The 26940-nt window shown below is 45.7% G+C and overlaps 1 protein-coding gene across 1 annotated transcript in view; it reads left to right on the forward strand.

The window, feature by feature from the left end:
* Window positions 1-3286: 3286 nt before the first annotated feature.
* The window catches only part of CPS1 (carbamoyl-phosphate synthase 1), a gene marked incomplete at both ends in the record, with an annotated part of 88438 nt that continues 64784 nt past the window's right edge, over window positions 3287-26940 (forward strand). Inside the window, 10 exons of the mRNA XM_084289676.1 lie at window positions 3287-3409; window positions 11402-11511; window positions 15588-15732; window positions 16820-16909; window positions 17571-17627; window positions 20019-20111; window positions 24178-24267; window positions 25267-25395; window positions 25803-25909; window positions 26261-26402. Coding sequence (XP_084145802.1) covers window positions 3287-3409; window positions 11402-11511; window positions 15588-15732; window positions 16820-16909; window positions 17571-17627; window positions 20019-20111; window positions 24178-24267; window positions 25267-25395; window positions 25803-25909; window positions 26261-26402 — 1086 coding nt within the window. The remainder of the gene's footprint in view (window positions 3410-11401; window positions 11512-15587; window positions 15733-16819; window positions 16910-17570; window positions 17628-20018; window positions 20112-24177; window positions 24268-25266; window positions 25396-25802; window positions 25910-26260; window positions 26403-26940) is intronic.

Below are 26940 nucleotides of genomic sequence, written 5' to 3' on the forward strand. Positions count from 1 at the left end.
AAAATCAGGCAGTTGGTTTTAAGCCTCTGAAAGCGTAGGCACTTAGTTTTCTTTGAATATCTTAGCCTTGGGGATTTACAAAGCTACAGACCATTGACTTTGATTTTACGGTACAGTGGTACTGTATGATGAATTTCATTTCTGGTGTTTTTCACTTGTAAACAGTAAGAAAAAACCTTCATTTTAATGAGCACTTTCCTCTCTCTGCCCTATTCCCTATCTGTGTAGGATATAGAACAAGTGAATTTGAAACAAAATGCAGTCTGCCTTTCTCTAAACAGCTATGCCAAATAAATCCAATGGTTAGGAAGCCTAACTTTTGTTTACTTTTTAATGTAATTTCCTAGCATCCGAGCTGTTCTTGTCTGAGTGATCATCTGCCTTCATGGCTTTACATTCCTGGCTTCTCTGATATGTGTCCTTCCTCCACAGCCCCTGTCCAAGCTTCATTTCCTGAAGAGATGATACAAATTCAAGTCATGTACTGGCAGGCAAGTTTAAAGCCTATGTGCTCTGGTTGCATTTCCAGTAAAACCATTGGTCCCTGTTTTCCTTTCTCCACTCATCTATGTGGTTTTTTGTTTGTTTGTTTTTGTTTGTTTGTTTGTTTGTTTGTTTTTACCATCAGCTCAACCTCTACAGAAGGTATCTGTTAAATGCAGCACATATTTAAGATCTGTAGCCACAGAAGGCCTGCTTGTACATTGACAGGCTTTTCTGAACTGAGGTTTCTGTCGGGAATACCTAATACGTAAACTGTTGACTCTAAGGCCAGTAAATTAATCTCTTTTTTAGTGCGCTGGCATGGCTTGCATGTTTTTTCCTGGTTTTGGTAGAAGTTCCTTTTGCCTTGCGTTGGTGGTGGAAGCTTTGGAACGTGGTTCTTGCACTGAAGGAATAACCTTTCTGATCTCAGAAGGTCTGAGGTGGGCTTTATCAATCAATTCTCATACAACATGGTTGATGAAAGGGAAAAACAGCAGGGTAGAACCCATAGCAGTAGGGAATGTGGCATCCTTGCTGTGGAGGTGATAAAGGGAAGTATTTTTTTTGGCTGTTCCCCCATACAGCACTTCATCTATAATATATGGCTGCCACAAGAGATCTGAGCGTGTACTGCAGATCCCTGACATATTGAACCCAGTTCATGATGTGGTCTTACAGCTGTTTTCACCTGCCAAAAGGTGCTGCTGTGCCCTTTTTCTGCTCACTCCCGTCCCTCTGTTTCATGAACGGCCTCACAACAAAAGGAAGGGGCTTTTTAGCTCGATCTGTCTGCCTCGTGCACCCGCATTAAAGCTCCTGTGGTGGAAGGAGAAGAAAGTGAGGATTTGACAGTCAGGGTGTTTAAACTAGTAGCGTGGGCTGATTCTGGCTCAAATCCACGTGTACTGGTGCTCAGTGTGACTTCTCTGCTGGTAAAAAGGGAGTGCAGGATTAGTGTTTGGTATCGCCATAACAAAGGGCAGTGATCGTAACCTTCCAAACACCGTGTGTAGCAGCATAAAGCCGACGTAACGTGAATTGTGGTTTTAAAAGAAAACTAGTTTCTGACTTGCATGTGTGAATGCACGTGTGTTTGGATATTAAGCTGACTTCTCTTGTGCGGGGTGTTGTTGCAGTCCATTCACTTACAGCTGTACCTCTGCTCTTTGTACATCCATTCTCCCAAGTCTGTCTCCAACCTGGATCACTACAGGCTAGAGCCAGGCACGTAGAGGACTATTTAGCAAAAAAACAATTCCCCGTAGATCTTTGCTAAAGAAATAAATTCCATGTTTCCATGTCTCTCAAGCTTCTTCTATGAGTCGGAACGTTTGTCAGGTATCTTCCTGTTGGAATAAAGTTTCTTTCCTAAACCATGCTCTGGTCCCCAGGAAACGTTGTTGGCTTGCTTCTCTCAGCTCTGCACACTTGTGAAGCTCATGGTAAATCTGAAGTCTTCTACAGTCTGTCTTCAACTATATTCTGTCCATCTCTTTCCATCGTCTGGATTCAGGCTTTTCCTATGCTTTTCTCGTCCAAGTCTCCAGTATGCTCTCCATCACAGAGGGCACCCATGCCCACGGTCCTCTCTCTGTCTCTTATTCTGTGTGCCATGGTGCAGCTTGGTGCTGTAACGAGCTGTGCAGGAAATGCTTTCAAGTGATGCTGGCATCAGCTCAGGCTAATCTCAACTGTGTTCAGAGAAGTCCTAGTTGGTACTGTTAGTGATGAAAAAAGGTTTCCTAAATCCTTAAAGCAGTATATGTCTGGCTGAAAATAAAATGCAAAAGAAAAAGGTTTTTTTTTTCTTTTTTTTTTTTTCTCTGTGCTAATTGAAGCTTCAATCAGTCGGGTTTCAGAAGGTGGTGCTCCATTTTAGTTCATAAAGAATAATAATGTGCATGCTTCTCCCCTAGCCTTTGTCTTCATTAGGCGTTTTCCTCTCTGGCTAACGATGACCATGATTCTGAAGACTGCAGTGTAGGGTTGTAGGAACTGTGATAGTTACAAAGGCCTGTGGTCAGCTAGGAGATGGAACATTTTGCCTTATTTCAGCTATTGTCCAGTAGCATTTTGCCAAAAGGTGTTTTTCCTGTTGCAGCTGTTTGTTTTTCCCATTGATGTCTTTTTCATTTTCTTGGGGAGAGGGGGCAGTACTTTGGGACCTGCGCTGGGGCTGCAGGTGACTGTGTAGTCAGAATAAAAAGACTCCAGCTTTCTGCAGGACTTAGTCCTCCTGTTCTCCACCTTCCAGTACAAGAACTGGACAGCCCCAGCCTGTCCCACTAGCTAACGGTGGACCCCAGCTCACATGTTGGAAGCACACTATGGAGAGAGACTCCGAATTTGCACAGACCACGGGCTGTTACAGGTTCTTGGTCTCTTACCAAGATGTAAGGTGTGAGTTCTGGTGCGTGAGGACTGTCTTCATTGCTGTGGGTGCAGTTTCTCAGCAAGCTTTGCTGTCTTCCAGTAGGTGAAGCTTGTACCTGGCCTATGACGCAACCCCTGCTCACAGACAGACCTAAAGAAAAGTGTTGCAAGGGCTCTAAGCGAGCACCCCTCCAAGGAGGGGCAGGAGGAGGTGGGTCTACAGCAGAGACTTTTAATGGCAGAATAAATGGGAAGGTGGAGGTCAGTGCTGTTCGGTCAGTCCAGCACAGCAGCTCTCTCTGTTCTCTTCCCCGCATTCTGCAGGAGCATATTATCTGCACTAAATCTTGAAGAAACACATACAGGTGGACTTTTTTTTACTCTTTTGTTTTCCCAAAACTTCAGCTACCCATCAGCAACTCTCAAGATGACAAGAATTTTGACAGCTTGCAAAGTGGTGAAGACTTTGAAAGGCAGGTTGGAGTTTTGCAAAGTGTCTGCTGATCACTGGAGTTTCTCAAGGACTGGTACCAGGTTGTTGAGCATCAAGGTAACAGTAACTGCTAACAGGGAGCTACTGTGGTCTGATAGAGGTGTTTGGCATGCCGAGAGATAGCTCGCTGCAGATAACAGGGTTTACCTAGGCATGTAAAACTAAACTGAAGGAGATTTGTCTGAACCTGAAGCAAGGGGTTTGCTTGGCTAAACAGTTCTATTAGATAAGCCAACACTTTTGTGTAGTCTGGAATGAAAATTATAGGGTAAATAGCACCAAAAGGTGGAAGTTCAAGGTTTCGGTTAATTATTATATAGTATTTTCTCTACAAACACCCCACCTTTCTATAGGACTGATAGCTAACAGAGCAATTCTTTCATCCCATGTCATCATGAATCAATGAGGTATTTAAAAGCAAGCGTCACTTGAAGCATGTGAGCAATCCCAATGGGTCTGTGTGGGATCCATTGTCAGTGTATTGCAAACCAAGCTGGCTCAGCTTAATCAGAGAGGTAGATGGCTCTTTTTGGACACATCATGGTATCAGCCCTTGATTTTAGGGGCTTGAACCCCTCGGTTCACATCCCCACTTTCTTCAAATGCAAAAGCTGCATTTGAGCAGCTTTGCTAGTGCAACGCAGGCGGGTGCAGCCTGGCACAGGGGGGAGCTAGGACTTTGCCAGTTCCACAGGACTTGAGGTGCTTTGGCTCTTTGCATGGAAAAGGGGCTCTTGCACGTTGCTGTTTGTGGATCACCGGTGTAATAGGATTAACAACGTGAGGAGTGATGTTTCAGTGGGTAGTGGGGAAAAGCTCTGGGAGATTTGGGCTGTGGATACCCAGAGGGTGCCACCTTAGCTGGCTGGTGGAGTAGAGGACTGATTAATATCACTTCTGTCCACTGAGGACTCAGGTTTCTCTTGTTTATCCCATGGCCACTGATTTGCAATAAAAAGTTCTCTGAGCTCCTGGCAAAAGACCCATTATTTCTTAAACAAAAATTGGCTGCAGAGAAAAACTGAATTGGGAAGGAGGCATCCCTGTTCTTATCTCTTTTTTCCAGTGTGTGAGTTCTCAGTTCAATTTTGCCTCGTGCTTTTAAAGACAGAGGCTGTTTTGTGACTGGTGTACTTGTTACTGGACCCTTCTTCCCCTCCCAAAGAGTGCACAGCAGTCGTGAAACTGTTGCCTCGTTCACCATCTTAAAGCACAGCTTGGTAATCTTCCCCTTCCTCTGAATTCAGATCTGGCTGAGGAGGATGTTTTTCCTCCTTGTGATTACAACAGGAGTCCTGTTTGGGAACTGTAAAGCCACCGTGGGTACCAGTCTCCCCTGCCACACTATTTGAAGGTGAAGTAGGTCTCTGACATGGGAAGCAAGTTCTTCTGCAGTTCCTTGGGCTGCTGGAGCTATGTTGATTTGACAAAAACACGTTAAGATAATTCAGTCCCTCATGTGGGGCAGTTCCATTTCTTACATCAGCTCTTCCAGGGCAGATGCCAGCTTCTGTGCCATTTTGAAATCTCAGCACTGAGCTCAAAAATGTCTGTTGGTGTGACAGAGCAACACACTTCCAGCCACCTCTCCTCTCTGGGCTTTTTGCTTCAAATTGGAATGCGCCAGGAGAAAATGGAGACACTTCTACTGCCAGTGTTGCTGGATAAGAGGAACTGTGTATGCACTGAGAGGTGCTGTTGGCAAAAATCAGTGTCTGAAGTATAGGAGGCCAGGTTTCCTACTTTGTAGCTTGGTTTATCCCTGCTGACAGAGTAGAGCATCAGTATGCTGATGTTGTGCCTCTCAGAACAGGTGTCCATGCGGATGCACTTAAGTCCCTGCAGATACACAAGGGTTTTAGACACTGTCTAGCCATCTAAGCAGGACTGAAGAGCTCTGCTGGAAGGCCATCCCTGCTTGTCTCTTGCCTTTGATAGCTATCTCGCTGCTTGGAGCTGCTTCAGTCACTTCTGCCGTGTTCTGTAGAGTGCAGCAGCTGGAAGTCCTGTGATGCAGAGAGAGGTGAGTTCAAAGGCACTTCAGCCTGTGGCTGTAACAGTCTGTTACAGGAAGAGGTGTCTTCTGCTGGTAAAGCTGTGTAGCCCCTGGTTAGGATTGCTGGTTCAGATTTTGATGAGATACCATCTTTATACATCCCAGGATAATCCTGGCAGGAATCTGTAGCGGGCTGGATCTGATGTGTTTTTCTACTGATGGATTAGGACGTGAAGTTTGGATTTGGCATCTTAAATGACAGATTGATACGTTAGGTGGATGCTTTGTCGCTCATTCAAGGACTGCACAGTGACAGACCCACAAGGTCATACCTCGTAATGCTGAGGCGCCCAGTTAAGAAGTTTCAGGCTCATGGAAAATTGCTGCCCAACTCTGATGGAGTTACAGCACCAGCTGGTCTAGCATCTACCTAATTCTGTGCTCGTGAAGTGAGTGCTCAAAGCCAACACCACCAATTTCAGTGGCGAGGAGAATGAATATATGTTTTAAAACCAAAAGACAAGGCCAATGAAACCCTTGGGAGCTACTTAACCTCAGTGCCAGTGATAGCAAATGCCCTCCCCAGAAGCATGAGACTGAATGGGGTCCATTTGTATTTCACAGCGTGTGACAGGACCTACTGCAGGGTATCCAAAACCTAACGTGCACTACAAGTGCTGAGTCCAGTGGAGTACCTGCACAGTGGCTGGCTGTGGTGCTAGCCAGCCAGCCCCAGAGGTGTCTTTCTGACATTCTGTGCCTTGGCATTGACCCTGGGGAAAGCTGTTTCCATATCGGACTTGATTTTTTGAGTTTAATGCTTAAAGGAGTTTGTGCCGCCCAAGTGGATGCTTGAACTCACAGAAAGCAACGGGGTTGACAAGTAGTTTAATCTGAGAGCTCAGTTCTTATTTCTAACTCCACCTTTGCCAGGGGCCACACGTGTGTTTGAATTCAGCATCTGGTACACAAACTGTTGAACCTTTCCTGCTCGGGGCTTTTCTTTAAGGCAGTGCCAGGCTCATACACCTCCTTCTATGGCACGTACAGAAGCAGAAGTCAGAGACTCTCTAATATACATATGCAAGCAGTAAAGCAGCAGGCCTGAGGGAGAGTTTAAGGATAAGTGGTCCTAAAAGGCCGACCTGTTGCCTAAGTTTGCCTAGGAGCAAGGTGGCTGGCTGGGCTTGTGGCACAAGGGGCTGGGTTTGGTGTTCAGCCATCATTAAGGGTAATGGATAGAGGTAAGAAATTTGGAGAAGGTTTGAAATGCAGAGTAATTAGGGTGTGTGGGCTAATGGCAGTATAGGTAATGATCCTATTCTTGCATTATTGTAGGCTTAAATGAGTGTTTAGTTGCCTTTGATTGCTCTTTCTCAGTAGGCTATTCTAGGGAGCAAAATAAATGCAATGAAAACATATTTCTGATCTATGTATGAGCTAAGTAGAGTATTAGAGAACGTGAGGGAGAGGTGGTAGCTTTAGTAGAGTGCCTAATATTTATTCTCCCAGGTCTGTTTTCTGTCCGGTTAAGCTCAGCGTATGTGAGGAAACATCACTGTACATGAGCAGTCTGAGGTACGGGGACTCAGAGGTTCCTATTCCCCTGCTGCGTCCCATCCGTCAGTTCTGCAGGAGAGATGGAGCATCCATGGGTGGAAGGGGGCACGGGGAGCAGAGCTGAGACCCCTGTGGGCTCTCGGTAGGGCTGCTTAGCATCACTGGTTTCAAGGTAATCACGCTTCTTTGTAATTCAGTAATGGGCAGAGAGACCGTAGCTCGAAGCTCGTATCATTTAATGCTCATCTGAGGCCCGTGTAGTTATATGGGGGTGTAAAGAGCGGTAGGAGCAATAAATAGGTGGCTTGTAACAGTATAGCTGGCTCAGTAAGGAGGGGATTGGGAGAGCTATAAAAAAGAAAAAAAAAAACACACACACACACCAGGAGCAAGCTAAAAATATAGCTAGAAATGAGAGAGAGCAAATTTTTGAGCACTGGCTTTAGAAACTATTTTAGATGAGTGTAAAAGGATGCTTCAAATACGTTCTGAGGCAGGTGGAAAGTAACTGAGAAAATGACTGGGAAGCAGAGAGGTGGGTGAGGAGGTAAAAGATCACTCGTAATTCTGCTCCTCTCCCTTTGGAGGTGAAAGTGAAGGGCTGTGTGTGAAGTGGGGCCCATTCCTCCAGAGATGGGGAGAAAAGGGGGATGCTCATTTCCTCAGGTGCTTCACGACTTCCACTAGCTGCCTTGCCCATCTTGGTTCCCCTTCCCCCTCTGATTTTTGTCAGGACCAACTATCCGTGGCATTGTTGTGAACAGCCTTAAGAAGTTTTAAGAGTTCAAATTGTAGGAAAGGAGACTTTTCTGCCCTGGTGTCTTTGGGGTGGTTCTGGTGTTGCTTTCTCTTTGACACGGACAGTGATGGAGCTAATCCAAAGCTTCTCCCTGAATGTAGCCTGAGTGTGAATCATCTTGGGGATATACAAGACCTTGAATTGGTTCTTTATTCATTTTTTTTTGTTCCTTTCTACTTGTTAATTTTAGCTAGAAGCAAATGTGATAATATGTATTTAAAGGAGAAAAAAAAAATGCTGGCAAAGGAAGCCAACTGTTAGCAACGTCCAGCTGGATCTCCAGCCTGTGGTGACAGTACACACAAGAAGACATTTCTCTAGCTAAGGCTGTTGCTGGTTATTTGGTCTGGAGAGAGTGCAACACAACCCTGGCCCCAGCCCTCTGCTGTGCTGGGAATCGGGTGGCTTTGGGCTGCTTCTGCACTTGTTGATCCACTGCCCATTATGCAGCCAGCCTGATCTGTGCACCGAGAAGTGTGCCAGAGGGGTTGTGCTGGGTGGAATTGCGGCCTGCCTGAGGAAGGAAGGAGGCATTTCCCCTGCCACACACCAGTGCCCTCTGTTCCGGGGATCCATCTTCTGCAGCAGCCCAGCGTGCAGGGCTCAGCTTGGCCTTGCCGTGACAAGCTGAGGGATTTCTTTGGAGAGGAAAAACTTGACTTCTTTGACTGTTTACTCTGTGAGGCAAGTGTGAAAGAAAGAATATTACCTGCTTGCTTCCCAGAACAGGCGTTTATGGCAGACACGCTTCAAAAAGCAAATCACACTGCAGAACTTTTTGGATTCAGCAGATCTTTATCATCTATTTTGGAGATGGGAAGGGCTGCTAGAGCAGGGCACCCACCAGAACTAAATTCATTTATTTGTTTATTTTTAACTGCCACAGTGCTTTTACCTTGTGTGTGAAGTGCTTAGTGAAGTGGGACCTGAGCCAGTGAACTCTTCAAGCTGCTTTGGAAAGATGCACCAAATCTTGCAGCAGTCCCCCTTTCTGTTAGCCACCTTTGTTCTTCAAGGGCTCTGCAGCCTCTCTGGAGAACAGGGACCTCTGCTGAGTTCCAGCCTCTGGTGTGTAGGGAAGAAATGGGATTGCAGTGGGGCTGTGCGTGGAGGAAACATTTAAGCTGGGACTACAGCAGAGATCTGTGTTAGACGACATAGGGATGCTTCTGAGGAGTGGAGACAAAACGACCCCGAGGCAACTCTGGAATATTTGTTTATTTCTTGCCTTTTTTTGTTTGTTTGTTTGGTTTGGTTTGGTTTCAAATGAAAATCTCTCCAGCTAATCCCTGATGGAGCCAATTGGCCTTTTTTATAGCCTGTAAATCACTTTTCACATTAAAAACAAAACTGAAAAGACAAGGTAGGCTGGCAGCTGAGGGATACGGTAACACCTCTGCTGGATATGTAGGCAAGAATAATTGCTTCAGAAATGCTCAACAAACAAACTAAGCTCTTAATTAAGAATAATAAATCAAGGAGAGGGGGGATCCATCTGAACATCTATCCCTTCTGTAGCTGAACTTGCAGGCAGGTTATGGTAGCTCAGGGACATCCCTCTGCATTACTTGAACACGGTGTAGGGGCTGTGATAGTACAGCGGGGCTTCTGTTCGGCAGAAATGATTTCTCTGCTGGTCTGGTGCAGAGAAGGGCAGGAGGTCTGCGGGAGATTCCTGCGAACTGCCACGATAAGGGCGAGACTCGAAGGTCATGGTAATTGTGCTGGATTTTAGCCCTCAGGAGCTAGATGAGTTTTAGATTTCCTGGCTATTCCCCCATTGTTGAGGATCCTGCCAGGCTGTGTTTGCAGCTGTGGCTGCTTCACGCGATGACCCGACTGGCTCTGGGTGGTGGGACTTGCCTGAAACCGGAGCTGATATTTGGGTGGGCTTCAAATACTTGCTCTGCTGAGGGGAAGGATCTGTCTCTTGAAGCCAAGGCTGAGGGAAGCTGGTTCTTACAGTCGCTCTCCCGTGTTTGTAATGTGGGCTGGATTTTGAGCAGGCTTCAGAAGGGGCAGAAGTCCCATCCAAAGCTCAGTCTGAGGCACTCGGGTGCTTTTCCTTCGTAACACCTTCAGTGTGTGGCAGCTTTCTGTGGTGAGAGGCTTTTAAAGAGATTAGGGGGCTGGCCAAACTGTAACTCTTATTTGGGCTAGATCTAGGGCCATCAAAATTGTATAAATAACTGTGGGAGGATCGTGGTGTTGCTGACTGTCCCATCCAATCATACGAGAAGGCTCAGAAAGTGATGGCTAAACGTTTTGAGAATGACTCTATGTTTGACGTTAATGAGGAAAAAATGCAAGGCTAAAACCATCCCAGATGCACAGAATTCAATTACTTGGCAGTGTAGTTTGATTCTTTTTTAGTGTATTTTGCAGTACATTAGTAACTGATCTGTGCAGTATTTATAACTGCAGAAGAGCTGGAGATGAATGTTTGCTGTGATTGTTACAAAATGTTCAATGCTGGGGCTGAAATGTCTCCTTGCTGAGATTGTTCAGCTGATTTACAGCTAATGGAAAGTAGCTCTCCTGCTCCTTTCTACAGCAAACTGAACCTGATTCTTTTTAATAAGATCCCAACATAAGGAGTTCTGTTTTTAACAACAACAACAAAATAGCTACAAAAAAAGAAACCCAGACACACCCTGAATATGCAGGTAAGAGCTACTGCCTGGTGGACAAACTTGGTGGATGATCGAGGAGATTGAGCCCCTCCTTCCCTGGCTGGTGCTTGCTGGAGGGGGGAAAAAAATAAAAATAAATAAATAAAAGTGATCTACAGAGCTGGTTTCAGTAACTTGCTGCCTCACAGCATTTATTTTAAATTCAGGCACTGTACCTGTGTCTCCTTGCATGACAGGGAACCTGATGCTGATCAGCAAAAAGCAAAAGCTGCTCCTGCCTTCAGCTTCCAACAGCACTGCTAATTTTGTTAGGGTTACCAAATTCTGGCAGATTATCCCATCAGAACCCAGCATCCCTGCTTCTTGGTTGGGACTCCGCTCTGCTAAACGCTCTTTGAAAGTGTTGCTGCTTATGGGAAGCTTTCCTCTAGGCTGCTCGTTAGGTAGCTCCCTCTGCCAGGACAATTTAATCCTGTCCCTGAGGTAACTGGGACCGTGAGCGTCTGATCTGGGAGCTCCTCTCTTCCCGTGTCCTACAGCAGGATGGACTTGTATCATGAATTTTGCCTCCTGACACCAGTCCGCCTATGCATGCACTGCTTTTTGATGGCTTAGCTGTATGGTTACAACAAAAGTTAAAAGTAGAAACCCATGGCTGGATGAGAACCAGTGTACTCAGCAGCTAGCCTTGAGCAAACACTGAGGAGAGGCAACTCTTTTCCTACAGAGTTAAAATATTGGTTAATTGCAAGATATGCTGAATAAAATGAACAAAGCGATGTGGAAAGAGCCAGGGTTATCCAGTAGTAAAAGGAACACATGCTTTGCTCATGGTGAGGTTTGCCAGCTTCCTTGCCACCTCTAGGAGCACAATGTTTAAGTGTTAGAAAGAAAAAGAGCATTAGACCAGTAAAAGAGACAGTACCTTGGCGGCTGGGAATGGGAGAGGGGCAAAAATACCCAGAGCACAAGGCAGGAAAGGCAGGTGTCCTCGGTGTGACTTGTGTAAACATCAAGCCTTTTCCTCCTGTGTTTGAGTCTCTTCATGTGCCTTTCTCTAGGCGCAGACAGCGAACTTGGTGCTGAAAGATGGAACGAAGATGAAGGGCTATTCTTTTGGCTATCCATCCTCCACAGCAGGGGAAGTCGTATTCAACACTGGTATTTCTGGGTAAGGCAAAAGCAATTGAGAAATAAGGAAGAAAACTGTTTTGGGAGCTTGTACAAGTGTGCAAGGGGTAGTTGGTGCGGATGCTTTTCTCCAGATCATAGGGTCCCAATCCAAGGAAATGATGTGCTGTGCAGAAAACACCGTGCTCTAGGGATGCAGAGAGGGAGCCAGTTACCAGAATGACTTCAGGCATCATCACGTTTGTGCTGATGGGCAGCTTGAAGGACTCGTATAGCTAACTGTGACAGTGAGGTGTGGAGAGATCTGCTCGTCTCCCCACAAAATGCAGCCCCTGCTGAGTCAGAGCAGAGCTGCTGCTGAGTGACACAGAACCAGGACAGCAAGAACCTTCATCTGATGTGTCGTTGTTCTCCCTCCCATTTCCAGATCGAGAGTAAAGGTTTGAAGTATCTGCAGCCTCCTGAGTGATGTGACACGGCCTCTGAGTGCAAAGTTCTTAACTCCTAATGTTCCTAAATTGGGTTCTCACATGTGAACCATCCTTCTTGGTGTGTGGGGGCTCAAAGCACGGCTGAGGATGTGTTCGAGCCCTCTGCCCTTCCCAGGGATAGGGGAGGATCAGGTTTGTTGCTAACCTGGCATGGCTGCGTGTCCTCTCAAGTGACAGAAGCTGATAGCTGGCTTAGGATTGCAACCCAGGGCTGCAAAGTTGAACTGCTTGAGCAGAGAAAAAGCTGCCCAGAGGATTGAGGCTGTGGGTTAGGAGAGGGATATGTTCCGGGGAGGTGACACAGCTCTGAAGCTGCTGGTGCTTGAGCTTTTTCTGCAGCTATCCATAGCTGTCTTTGCCTGCAGACTTTCATAATGGTCTTTGCCCAGCTGCCTTGTATTCCCCAAATTCTGCTCTCCTTTGGAGAAAACAGTGCTCACAGGATGAGTTTTAAATGATCTCATTGGTGAGGATGTTAAATTGCTGCAGAGGGGAATCTGTTTGCAAAGTTTTGCATTAGGAGGCAATTATTTAAGTATTTTGACAGCACTAATTACTTGCTGTGTTAATATACCTGCCAACAAACAACTGTTTAATATAGATCAGAGTGATGGAGGGCACCCGAGTTCTCTTCTCTGTGATGGATTATGGGCAATAAATCTTGTCACATCACAAAAGTCAAGGAGGACCTGATGGATTAATTTCCCCTCCACATGTTTCTGTGGCAGCAGAAGCTGTTTGCTCATTTCCTAGTGATTTGGAGAGGATGCCTGTGAAAGGAGAGATCTCTTCTGGGCTGGGGAGCATATGGGGATGGAGAGAAGATTCGAAACATCAGGCTGTGTCTTCAGAGCGCTCTCCAAGAATGTGAACTCGGTTGGCTTAGAGAAGAGGAGGATAAGAGCTTGAGCATTGCTGTAGATCGTAAAAGTGACAGGATTTGCTACCAGCCATGGCATTGCTGGCCAGTGAAAGAAACCCTCCAGCTCTGCCTCGTGGTCTTGAGCACAGCGATCAGGACCTCACGTATCTGAAGGACCCCACTGCCTCTCCTCCCCTTAGCAGGAGGCCTATGGGAAGGAGGTGCTGCACTAGGGCTGGGGCCTTTTGCAGGCTGTCTGGGCTCGTAGCAATTAGCGCAGCCAGCAGGAGGCTAGCGCAGGGGTGGTTTTTTAGGTCTCAGACCACTGCTTTCTGTGAACTGGGCGTTTCTAGACCCTGAGCAGGGGCAGTGTGAGCTCTGTGTGCAGACAACCAGTGTGCTGCTCTGCACCTCGTCTGCTTGGCTGGACTCCCACATCCTGATCCGTGCCAGAACGGGGAGCCTAAGCACTTGGTGTACACCCAGCTTTCAGGGCTGAAGTAGCTAAAGCTGGCAGATTTTGTCAGATTGTTGTCAGATTACCCTAGAAGAGAGGCCAGAGAGCGATGTTTTTGGGGTGCAATGTTGAATTTTCATTAGAAGAGCACGAGGATGAACTTCTCAGAAAGGTTTGAAATAACAAATCCTAGCATTTAGAATGGGGCAGAGAGAGGAAGGGGGGAGGTTTTCAGTTACGGGTTGCAATTCTTCCCTCAAAATGTTACCGTGCTTGTATCAGCTCAGTAACTGCATTTGCCTCCAACGTGCCTGTGTGTGTGCCTCACAGGATGCTCTGGTGAGAGCACTGATTGATGGGAGTTTACTGAAGTCAGGCAGGGCCGTGGGCAGGCACAGCAGGGGTTGGACCTTGCAGCATCTTTGGAGCTCCTGCTCCCATCTGCTCCTCTCTGCCCCACGAGCGTTGTGCCTGCTTAAAGGGCATTTTGTCTTAACGCAGAGCTGCGCCTTCACAGCCTAGCTAAACCCAGTGGCTCTCTGTCCTTGTTTGCTGATTACAAATAACATGCAAAGGTTAATTACATTGCCTTTGTCATTACCAGAGGCTTTGGGAAGCATAACCAATTGACTTGGAAGGAAGGAGATGCTAAATGTGCACGTTGTGCGCTTGCTGCAGTTCTGTGATCGCGCTGCACTTTGTGTGGCTGTTCACCTGCAGCAGGAGGTATAGATCTGAACAGCAAGGGAGGCCTACCTGGAAATACCTCATGGCCATTGTTGATTCGATGTGTCATTCCTTAGAGCTGGCTGCTGTGCTGCGTTGTCTGTATCTGCCTGCAGCCACTCCGGGTTTTGTGAAGAGTTTCCCAGTGTTTGACAATTAATCTGCTGGCAGTAAGTCTGAAGCACCATAAAAATGTCTCTTGTGACTTGCTGATATCTGGTAGACGGCTGGAGTTGCCAGTTATGTATTGTTTAAACAGTGATGGCAGTAATAAATTATGTTTTGTATGGGTCAGATTAATTCTGCAGTGTCTTGATGCATTTGGCTTAATATCTATATGGATAAGTTCATCTGTTGCTAAATTACAGCTGCTTTTGAGTTGAAAGACAGCAAATGCTTAACAGATTGGTGCAACAGTATGCTAGAGTGTAAGGGAGAAAGTGAAAGGCTGCTCACTTTGAAGCTGCAGAATTAGGAGCACGAGTAAGTAGAACGTATTTACCCTGTTTGGGGTTGGAAGTGAGCCAGGATCAACTGGATCCACTGATCAAGAGCTGATCCAGTAGACTATGCGAAAATTGTAGGTTTGATCCTCCATTAAATTCCAAAGATCTTAGGTTCAGTCCTCCATTGCAGGAGGACGTTCCACTGCACTTGCAGATCTGTCCTTGCTGGGAACAGTGCTCAGGTGGGTGCTGGAATGGAGTCGCAGTCTCTGGGGCTTCTTCCTCTGGCTAAAGGTGAGGGCTTTGGGGCTATGGGACCAGCATGGGCTGCTGAACCCCAAAGCATTGTCTTCAGCCTGCCTTTTTTCAGAGAGACACAAACTGCCTTCAAAGCACATAGGGATCTGGTCAGGTGGTACGTGGGGTGTCCTGCAGATGGGATCCAGGAGTTCGCCTGGAAGGGATGGCAGGCCTCTGTGCTGGGAGAAGCTGCAGAATTGGTGCCCTGGCAGAGCTTGCTGGCAGAACAGGTAGGAGGAAAGAACCCAGAGAAGTAGTAAGGAATCATAAGGATGATTGTAGCTGCTTCCCTGAGCCCAGAGAAAAAGGTAGATGTTAATTAATCTACCTGTTCCCTCACGGAAAGGGCAGTTACAGCCCCAGACATCTGAAGACTACAGGCTGGGGAAGGGAGCAAGACTGGGCAAACAGCTGTGTTGTCAGCTGGCTTTTCAGTTTGAGCTTTCTACCCTTACTGAGAGGGAAGTTCTTACACCACGTGGAAGGAAGGGATGGTGATGATGGGTGCCCAGGGAATGGCCAAGCCCCAGCTGTCATCTGTGGTTCAAGTGATACGTCAAATCGTAAGGGGTCTGAGTTGAACAGCTCTCGTGCTTTTCTTCAGTGAAGCAGGAGAAGCAAAAGCCTTTCCTTGTTCTCTGTGTTGAATGCTTAATTGCAGATAGCAAGGATGAGGTGTATTCACAAATGTGCTTGCTACGAAGGATGTTTTCACATAACTACTGGTTTTGCCTTTTGTCACATGGGAAATCAGAGCTGTCCTCTCACTGCCTCTTTTATTTTCTGTTCAACTTCAGAACAACGTACTTTTTCTTCTGTTGCTTCTTCACCTAGATACACCAAAGCCTTGACAGACCCCAGCTACAAAGGACAGATTCTTACTCTGGCTAACCCCATTGTTGGGAACAGTGGGGTGCCTGACACAGCTGCCGTGGACGAAATGGGCCTCAGGAGGTTTCTGGAGTCCGATGGAGTCAAGGTAATGGTGGCAACACAGGAGCTGAGCAGAGGACAGTGCTAGCAGCCTGAGTGTGTGTGAATGTGTGTGTGTGTGCAAGAACTTACTGGCACTTCATAGAAGTTAAAAGGAGGCAGTAATACTCAACCTTTCTCTTTCTTCCTCTGGGTGTTGTCTTCTGGAGAAATGGTGGCAAAAGGTAATCACTGTGCTTTCTGCACCTGGCTATGCGCTGTCTGGAAGTGGTGCCTTTCCCCTCGGTGGTACACATGACACAGTTTTTCTGAACTGCTCCCCTTGTTTACTTTTTTTTCTTCACATTCCTATCTGCTTCATATTTGTCTGGGTTTGGCCAGGACTGGTTTCCACAGGGAGAGCAAATGCTGTTGAGAATGAGAAGTTTCTCTGTGCAGAAACTCTCTTCTATATGCCTGTTCTGCCACAAACAGGGGAGGTGACAGCTGTGTGAAGAAGGCTGCCCTTACTAGTGCAGGAACTAGTTTGTGTTTTGGCAACAGGGCACATAGGCTAAGACCAGGACTGTGTCCGTGCTGTTGTGGCAGTACTGAAAAATGAAATAAAACCCATGTAATTGCAGAGCCAGTGAAATGTTTTATCTGTCCTGAGGTGAAATGACTCCTTTATAAACTATCTAACTCCACTGGAAAATGAAGTTGACTTTTGAAATGAAATGTCACTAAGAAAGTGAAAAGCTTTCTTAAACAAAAAAATGAATCAAAATGGAACATTCTGTCTTGTCTTAAACTTTCATTTTCTTTCTAACAAGAACTGTTTTCTCCATTCAATGCAATTTGCAGCTTTAGTCAATTGGAAGCCACACTATTCTATGGATTTCATAAGTAAAATGGTCTGGGTACATTAATGACAAACTGCTGATGTCTTTACCCCTCTGCCTGATATCTCTTCTGTGCTCTCCCACTGTGCAGTATCAGGTTTGCTGTCTTCTCGTTCTGTCAGAGCAGCCACGCCGAGTCTGCCTGGCGTTGTGTCTCATGTGATACGGTTTGCAGCAGATGAATGTACCAGAAGGCACAGGGCTAGTCCAGAGTCATTCTTCAGTGCAAAATTCCATTTCTTCTCTCTGCAGGTTTCAGGTTTGCTGGTGCTGGATTACAGCAATGAGTACAGTCACTGGCAGGCTACAAGGAGTCTTGGGGAGTGGTTGCAGGAAGAAAAGGTGAGAAATAGTGGGATAGCTACATGAAGAGAACAGGCCTGCGTGTCTGGGAACAGGGGAAAGAACAACCAGCTTTGAGTTGCTAACCACTTTTCTCTTGAGATGTCTTCACCAGTCTGTACTGCACTTGTTCTGTGTTCCTTAGTTCTCATTCTTTGGGGATGTTTGGTTCTTATTAAAAAAGATCCATGTTAGATTATATTCCAGCATCTCATCAGATGTTTCTGTAGTGCTGCTCCTAGTGACTGCCACAGTGCTAACCTCAAGAGCTGTTAGCTGCAGGAACCCCTCTGACATGAAGTGGCGGGAGTCGAGGATATGCCAGTAGAGTGCAACTGACCTGTAGCAGCTGGGAGGGTTAGGTGCTCAGGAGGAAGGCAAAACGTGGCTCAGAAATGAGACCAATATTTGCCAGATAAGCTGTTTATTTTGAGCTCTCTAATGCAGAAACTAGAAGTCTTAAAGAACCAAGCTATTTATGAGTGGGGTGTGGGGAGGAAAGGTGAAGAACTGCAAGTGGGGCAGCCTTGGCAACAGAGCTGCTAAGAGCCAAAGCCCTTTACCAACAAGCATGTTCTTCTCAGCAAAGTGATCTGGCTGTTGGCTTCACGTGCCTTAGCTGCTTGTTCTCTAACTTATACTTACCTTGTGATTTCTTCAGGTGCCTGCTCTCTATGGGATTGATACCAGAATGCTGTCCAAATTAATTCGTGACAAGGTATGATCCCCTTTCCTCGACCCAGTTCCATTAACCTTGCCGTTTTCTGGGACGTTTTTCTAACAGCGCAGCAAACCTGAGGTAGCAATGCTACTGCTGGGTTGCCTTGACCTCAGGTGCTGCTCAGATCCTCATCCCCTTTGGAAGACTAAAGGTTCTGGGTTTCCTATTCCACATGAGTGAACCAGCACGTGCTGATGTACATGAAACTCCTTTGGTAGTGGTGTCAAACACAACAGGCTGTTGTGTCACTTGCCTGTTGCCTCAGGTAGTAACAGAGATGGCAACAAATCTGTGACATCTTGTGCATATTGGTTCATAGACAGCACCAGCTTTGGTCAGTGGAAACTTTCCAGTTCCTCAGAGACTTAAGGAGTGGCTACGTTAATCTAACCTGGATTCCTAACACAGGCTGGTTTTCTTTGACTGAAACCTTTCATTATTTTTAATAGCCATTACTTTTCTCTGCTTTCTGAGAGCTGACAATTGAAGGACATCAGCAAGATTACATTACTGAATGAAAGGTAGTGTTAAGGTACTTTCACATCTGCTCAAACGGTGATCAAAGCCATTCCGAAGGTAAATTGTTGTGCCTCGGAGGCTTTTCTTTTCTAATGGATTATTTGAAGCTGCTCTATTCTTCAGTTGACCAGTCTGCAATCTGTAGTGCAAGCCCACTCCCCCATTCATTCCACAACCAAAATACGAATGATCCAGCCTGAATAGAGGAATATTTGTAGAAATTAATTCTTATGGGAAGATAAGGGTTTGTCCTGCTCTTACAGACAGCAGACAAGTGCAGTTTAATGCAATGGGAAATGGCAATACATTTTTCTGCTTTCTTGAGACATTTCGTTTAATGGATCAGTGTTCCTTTCATCCAAAGTAAATACACTTTCAGTATTTATCCAGTAGCTTATCAGACAGTGTAGAGCAGTAATGCCCATTATACTGGGACTGAGTGGTATAGGTTTATGGCTTTTAAAATAGTGGATAATGTAGCTTTGTCTCCTAGACTTCTTAGTCAGACTGGGAGGAAAAAAAAACAAGAAACACAACACTTTATAAACAGACATGGAATGAAATATTAATTGGGGGAGAGAATGGGGCTTTACTGTGATAAATGCAGAAATGACCAATGACTTGTTAAAGCAACTCTAAAGATAAATTCAGGGCAGCATTTGGCTGAGTAATCCAGTGGCAAGGTAAGACAGAGTTCCTATTTGTAAGTAAGGCTTTAGGGCTTTGTCATCAGCTTTTATGGGACTGGCTACTCAGTGGCACTTGGCAGTTTCTGTGGCTCCCAAGAACCCGACTTATTTAAGGTGATGCTGACTTGTTCAGCTCTGCTGCACACAAAGCATTCTGGAGCACCTTGTGGTGTAAGGTGCAACCTCAAGGTGAGGAAGGATGTCAGTCGCTGTTAAGATCTGTCTTCAAAACTTACCCTTAATAGTGCACATGGCAATGCACGATGATGACACTTCCCTGTCTCTAAAGAAGATGACAAGGATACTTCAGGTGTGGCCGACCATGGAAGTATCTCAAGGAAGTATCAGTAGAGCCAGTGAGCAGTCCCAGCCTTCACAGGGCAAGCTGAACGTTGTGTTTTATCTTGATAGTGTCATGTGTTGAGAGTTATCACAAAACGTTGACTTCCTCTGCTTCACCATCCCCTTCCATCCTTGGAAAGTTCTGAATTGCACCCCCTGTCCCCATGCTGCAAAGAGTTTAGCCCTAGGTTAATCCCACTTATTCCAGGAGTGGAGCAAAGCCAAAATGGGGATTTTTTCCACCGAACTTTAATGAACAGAGCACAGAGTAGGATATGCTGCTGGCAGATCAAGGGTGTCCTAGCTTCTGTGAGGTGATAACAGCAGTAAAGAGCAGAGCTTGCTGGAGGTGATTTTTTTTTTTTTTTTTTTTTTTTAACAGATTATTCAGCGAACAGCTGTGCTGACCTGCCTCCCACACAGCGTTGCTTTACAGCTCTGCTGCCTTATAGCTATCCACAGTATGTGGCTGAAGACCTCACAGTGGGTGTCTAAAACCAAAAAGCTGCAAACTGCCTTGGGGATTACTCCCAGATCTTATTTGGGGATCTGAAACCTGATCCTCTTGGAAGGCAACCTGTTTTACTGTCATTAGACAGCTTGCCAAGCTGTTCACAGATTTTACTGGTGGCACTGCCTCTCCCTCAGAAGAAGGATGTTGAGACTTGTTTTTAATACTAGGAAGGGATCATAACTTCTGAAGATGCTGGAAGTGGCTATAAGCTGTCAAGAAACCATCTCTAAACAGCTGTTCAGGTTGCTGTGCCTGTCAGCACCTTGCCCCAGTGTTCACAGTTTCTTTACTTGTGCTTCTTTGTTTACTGGTGTATTTCCACAGGGCACAGTACTTGGGAAGATTGAATTTGAAGGTCAACCCACAGAGTTTGCAGACCCAAATAAGCAGAACTTAATTGCAGAAGTTTCAACAAAGGTGAGAACTTCCTTTAGTCCTAGGTCTGTACACTCCAGGTATTAACTGCTCCCCATTTGCTCTGGGGATCACCCAGTTTTTCTAAATAATCTCGGGACCTCTTTTAAACCATTCACCTTTCTAGAGCTTTGGAAGGCTGTGAACTCAACATGGGCCTTGTATGGTCCCTGTGGCTTACTAGGTGCTGTGCTGAAGCTGTAAAATAGGCTACGTTGAGCTGGATGTACTCTGAACAGTGCTCGGATCAGGGGATTGTCTGTTCCAAAGACAGGAAGTCTTTGAAACAAAGAAGTATTGGGGATACAGTTAGAGCTGGTGTGGGTGGCTCACTTTCAAAAAAATAACCAAAAGAACAGTTGCTTTACTTGAATGAATTTCAGGAAAGCTCACATTTGATAACTTAGGCTCAGGCTTAATTCTGTTGAGGTGATTCCAGAAGGTATTTGTAGGCCTCAAAAAGAGACCAGCGTAGGAGTTCCCTGGCTCTAATATTGCTGGCATTAGCTGCTTTTTGTGTGTCTGTGGACTGAACAGCAGCTATGTTTGTACTCCTGTTAGCAGGGCATGCAAACTGTGCTCAACCACAAGAGAAGAGCACTGTAACTCACCAGGTCATAGTAAACCAGGCTTACACTAAAAATGGTAACCATTCTTCTACCAATGCAAGGGCCAGTGTCTTGAGTCATGGACCCTTTGGGGTTTTAGTTATAGGATATAGTGCCATAGGGGCATTGACTGAGATGACAACTGAGCATGAGTCCCATTTGCAAATTCCATGCTTACTGCGATGCTTGCAATTCCTTTAAGATCAGGGAGGCTGTGGAAGAGCTCTGCAAATAATTACTTGTGTACGATTCCTCACACAACCTGGTGTGTGAGTGGCATGGGTGGGAAATGGAAGCGCAAGCCTGAAGCCAGGCTTGGATTTCCAATTGTAACAGGTTACCTGAAATGCTACTGGAATGCATAGGCAGCCTTGCAAGTCAGGGATCTCGCCAACTTCTGCTATGCTTCCACTGTGTTTTGAATTAGTCCTTGTTGCTACACAGAAGGATGGCAGTTGCTTCTTGAGGTGTTTGTGATCTGCAATTGCAAGATGCAGGTGAAGTCATTTTGAGCAGTAACTCAGCAATAGGTAAGGTTGCTGGTGCTAAACTCCGCAATTACTAAGACAGAATTGCTCTGAAGATGCTGAAAATGGCTTCTAAAAGGGCGATATAATAAGATTAATGGAGCTTCGGTGATCTCGTTATGTTTATAACTTCATTTTGTAGGCTTAAAAAGCAACATCACAAATGAAGCTGACAATGAAGTAAGCTGTTCAGTGTTGGTAGTTAGTGGCCAGGATAATCTATCTGTTTCTAAACAGCTATTTTTGTGTTAATTCGAATACAGTAAGACCTGCTCATCAATTGCACCTTTGGAGTGATTTTAATCATTTATTTTTTCTTCCTGTCCCCCACATCCTTAGGTATTAGTGATAGAGATTCTATAGACTAACACTACTTCTACAGGGCAGGGAGTGTAGAAAATTGCCAATGTTTCGCGGGAACTTTTGTTGGAGATTTATTTTGGTGCCTGTGATGTTCGGGGTCCTGGACCATATGAGAGGTATATAAATGCTCGAAACTGATAGGTCACTTCTATCTAAACATAGAGTCCCATGTAGTTTTTTGCTGTCACCACTGTTGTCAGCAGTTTCTCTTCTCCCTGACTGCTGACTCAGAACCTTCCTGCATCATCCTCAGACTGGGAGGCTTCTTATAGGTTGTGCTGTGACCACACGAGGGAAATCCTCTGGCTTTTAACAGTTCCCTGATTGAGCTTCTGGTCTAGCTTCTCTGTAGACATACTCTTGACCAGATGGAGGGGTCAGTGCTCTGCAGTACAGAGGAAGAGTAAGTGAGAGAAGTGGGGGAAGGCTTGTGAAGACAGCAGCACCTAAAATCAGTTGGGAAAGGTGTTAACAAATCATAGCCTAATTAATTGGACAGGGCGAAGTTTTGAGGAGGAGGCAATTAAAATAACTCAAAGAAGTTTTGTTCCACAATTCTCCCTGGCCCTTAGAACAGCCAAGGAGAACATTTGAGGGAGATCTCTGGTTCGTAATGTTTCACAGATTTTTTTAGTAGGGGTGTTGTGAGGAACTGAGGCGTCCCCAAAAGCCCTTCTAAAAAGGTGGGTGAGTTTTTCTTAAGGGACTCTGACACATAGCACAAAGTTAATTTCTGTGAAAACTGGGTGCATCGATTCTCTTGAGACTGTTGAACTCCACTTCCTAGAAGCTTGAAGGGCAGCAGGTAGAAGACCCTTGCAGTTGCTTTGCAGCAATGCAGTTCCACCAGCCTGTGCACGAAGAATCTGCTTGTGTACTCCTGACTGAAGGTACTGTCATACCTCTCAAGACCAAGTTTCAATAGCAGATTCACTGTGCTCGTTCTCAAAAAAGGGATTGTGAGGCACTTTGCCATTGCTTTATGTGGTGTGAGCTATGAGATGTTCTGATACAAAATCCCTTTTCAGTGTTGCAGAGCAGGAGTCACGACATCAGTGGTAACACTGCTGGCTCTGTGCTGATTCTTGTCCCGTTTAAAGGAGGAGTACAGACCAACTGCTGGCTCTTGAGCGGCAGCTAGAAACCTTGCAGTGAAGGGAGATGGCTTCTCGCAGCCCAGCTCTTTCACCTCTGCTCCTGAAACGGCAGGCAGTCACTCCTGATGATGATCTGAGACGTCCTCACACAGGACATGCTCTTGCTTACATCATTAAAAATCTATTCTTGTTTTGTTTTCTTTTGAGTAGAAAACAATTCAAACAAGAACTTAATTAGGATAACAGAAAGGGAAGGACTGTATTATTCTGCTAAAACTTCATTTTATGCTCCCTGTAGAGGGGATGTTTTTTCCTTCTGGCTGGTCCTAATCTTCCTTGAAAAGATTGTTTGTCACCAGTACCACGGCATATTGGGAATGGATTTTAGCATCTCTTCATAAAGGGGCCCAGCTGTGAAATTTGAATGCCAGGGAAGCCGATTAAAAGGGAGTTGTTTAGCTTACAAAAAAAAAAAAAAAGCGGTGTATTGCACAAGAGAAAGGACACTTTATCTAAAGTACACTTACGAATATCAACTTTCAGAGTTTGCTTTTAGAAAGCAGAAGCCCACCTTATGTGGTTATTGATGAGCGGCATCCCATGCTGGCACTAACTGCAGTTACATAACCAGTAAGATAATTCAGCAAGCTTCAGAAAGAAGCCATCCATAAAGAGCCCTATATCAGTGCCAGAGCCATCTCTTAATGTCTCCGTGTTGCAGTATCAAGATTCATAAAATAGACAGTGGTTTGGCTCCACCATCTTCCATCCTGGTGGCAACCAGGAAGGATAAGTGGGTGTACTGAAATGGTCCAGAGGCAGGGGATGTGCAGGGACAATTTACTTTGCGGGATGGGAACAGCAGCTGGAAGAGAAGGTGCCAGAAGTGTAGAACTGTGCACAACTGCTGGTGCCACATGAACATACGTGATGCTCAGTGGCACCCATCGCAGGTCTATCACAGACTGTATCACATCCAGCCACACTGGGCTTCGGTCCTGCTGTGACTGGAAGCTCAGGGTTGTGTTTAATGTGAGGGAGCCATAGCTGGTTGGCGTGAAGCAGCCTTGCTCCACTGGCATCAGCAAGATGACTTCCCTTCAGCTGGAAACCTCTCCCCATGTGTCTGGCAATTCTCTTGGGCTGCAATGATCTGTGAGAGTTGACATGCTGCTTCACTGCTAATGAGGTGAAACACTGGAAAAAAGGTTGTCATTAGCTATGGAAACAAGTGGTTTCTTAGGGATTGCTGTTACTGCTGTAATCAACGGTATATAAAATGGTGTTGTAACTTTTATTTTAACAAAAAAATGAAGTGTTAACATCTGTGGTACTTCTGGAGATTTCTCTGTAAGTTGACTGTGAAGCACCAGTTGCTGCACGTTGGTGAAGAGTTATTTTGCTGGCCACCTTCCCTGTGTTTTGGGGGGCAGGAGGTGATCTGTCACTTACAGCACGGCCTTTCTTTTTGTAGGAAGTCAAGGTATATGGCAGAGGGAATCCAATTAAAGTTGTAGCAGTTGACTGTGGGTTGAAGTACAATGTTATTCGTCTGCTGGTAAAGGTAGGTCAGTGCTTTATATCCTTCTCTCCTGTTCTGCTTGGTAAGAACCTTGCCTGTACTCGGTAGCCTTCTTTTCAGCTGTACACATTCATACCAGTAGCAGTTTCCCTCCTAAAATGAGGTACAGGTGTTTTTGTTTTTAGGATGATTTTTATGGACTGTGAGATGTTTTCTGAAATTGATGCATGGTATTGAGGGGGGTGAGGAAGAGGAATTGTGCAGCAACCTTTCGGCCTTGAAGAATTCCAAAAGGTGATCTTTAGAGAAGCTGTGGTGCCAACATGGCCGAAAATGAATAAATGGGAAAAATTTTGCAGTGAGAGTGGTTGGTGAATGGCTGAAACAGGGAACCAGAGAAGTTGTGGAATGTCTGTCCCCGAAGATGCTGAAAACTGCCCTACAGTGGAAGTCCCTGCTTTGAGCAGGAATTGGACCAGATGATCTCCTGAGCTCCCTCCAGCCAAAGGGATTCTTTAATTCTAGGATTCTTTGAAAATCTTTTCCTGTTGTTAGCACTGAGATGGAGCAGTCCTTACTTCTCTAGCCATACTGGAGGAACGAAGGTGGTGTCCTCTCATTCTCAAGATGCACAAGGTTCACGTGTTTCAGTTTTCTGGTTAATGTGTATGTTCATCCCCTTATAGGCATTCAGGACTATTGCTGGCATGTTGAAGAGGCTGAGATCCCTGTGTTAGCAGTTAGGATGAATACATTGTGTGACAGTGAATGTATTACTTGTGTATATACACACCTATTATGCATTCAATTACTAACTTTCAATCTCATTAGTGAATTTCAGAAATACTTGGCAAACACTGAGGTGGCTCAAAGATGAAAAATCCTAGCAGGCTTGTGGAAATAATCTGGACATAATTAATGATAGCCTTGTTATCGTTCCTGACAAGGGAACGGCTGAAATCCCAGTTCAGCCTCCAGACATGCATTCATTTGTTCCTTTGCTCCGCTCATTGCTTGTCTTTCCCTCTGATTTTCTCCCAGCGGGGTGCTGAGGTACATCTGGTTCCATGGGACCATGATTTTACCAGCATGGACTATGATGGGCTCGTAATTTCTGGAGGTCCAGGGGATCCGATGAAGGCCCAGGAGGTGATTCAGAACGTCAGAAAGGTAGAGTATGATAGCCACAGGCCATTTTTTCATGTTTATTTGTCATCTTTTCCTAGTTGTCTGAGTTTGGTCCTTCAGCACCTTTGTGACCTTGTGAAGGAATAGCCTTGATTTCACAGTGCTCCCATTTGAAATAATGTCATGTGTTAATATAAAGCACCCCTGCTCATTCCCCTTGAGTAGACCGAGACAGCAAGCTGTGCTCTGAGCTTTTTCCCTGAGGAGAGGAGGAATCTGTCCTTTGTAGGCTGTTGCCAGCCTTGCATTCCACCTGTCCCCTCCCCAGCTCCCAAACTCTGTGTGGCTGCTGTGAGGGAACTGCAGCAGGGCTAGGAGCATAGCATGGGTTATGCTGGAATTGCTGAACAGTGACACTCCAATAGCTTTTGAAAACCTTTTCATTGTAGGTGCTGGAGAGCAATCGCCCAGAGCCTTTGTTTGGAATTAGCATGGGGCACGTAATCACTGGAATAGCAGCCGGAGCCACTTCCTACAAGATGCAGGTGGCCAACAGGTACAGCAGCTCTTCTGCTCCCCAGGGCCCAGACAGACCAGTTCAGTGCTTTGCAGTTATTTCTTCATTCTTGCCATTCTCCTTTCTTTAATTTAAACTACCATGGTGTGCATTGTTTTTTTTTGAAGGTGCCTCAAAGAGTTTGAGTAACTGGTCCCCCACCAAACTGAAGGACAGCAAAGTTTTTTCCCAGGATTTATCATTTTGAGATTGGTTACCAGTAGCAGTTCAGCAGTAGCTGTTCAATATGTATAGTTCCTCAGCTATGAGCTCCTCCACATTGTGGCATTTGGACACATCCAGCACTTCTGTCCCGTTCTCTGACCCTTTCCTTCTCCCTTTCTCTTTCAGAGGGCAGAACCAGCCTGTCCTGAATGCAGTGAATGGACAGGCTGTCATCACTGCTCAGAACCACAGTTATGCCATCGACAGCTCTACCCTCCCACCTGGCTGGAAACCTCTCTTTGTCAATGCCAATGACCAAACAAACGAGGTGAGTGCATACTTTCTAGATACCTATACGTAGCAGCCTCCAGTAAAGAAAGACTATCTCATTTTATTTTCCCTCCTGGAAGCTTGCAGTCAGGTTACAATTAGTCAGCAAAACTAAACTTGATGACGTGGCCATCTCCTTTACTCGGGGTCCTTCCTTACAGCCAAAAAGGGGGTGAGCCATTACCTCTGTCCATGCTAGCCCAAAGCAAAGGACTGCAGCAGTGACCTCACGATTTCCCTGGAATTGTTGCCTTATTAACTTCTGTGACTTCCCCACTGCAAGGGTGCTAGCCTGTGCCACTGTAATGTGTTGGTTTTGTGTTATACAGCACAGAAAAGGGATATTACCGGAGTCTGATCTATTTTGTTAATGTAAATAGAATCCCAAGGCGTAAAGGTCAGGGAGGAGACAGGCAACTGCCTCTAGAGAACAACTTACAGGATCTGATGTAGAGGCCTCATGCCAAGTAACACTCCACGTGGGGGGGTCTTCTGTTTCATATAAATGCCCCACACTGAGTCTGGCAGAATGGACA

This window comes from Netta rufina, assembly GCF_964035555.1.
Source record: "Netta rufina genome assembly, chromosome: 6".
Taxonomy (NCBI): Eukaryota; Metazoa; Chordata; class Aves; order Anseriformes; family Anatidae; genus Netta; species Netta rufina.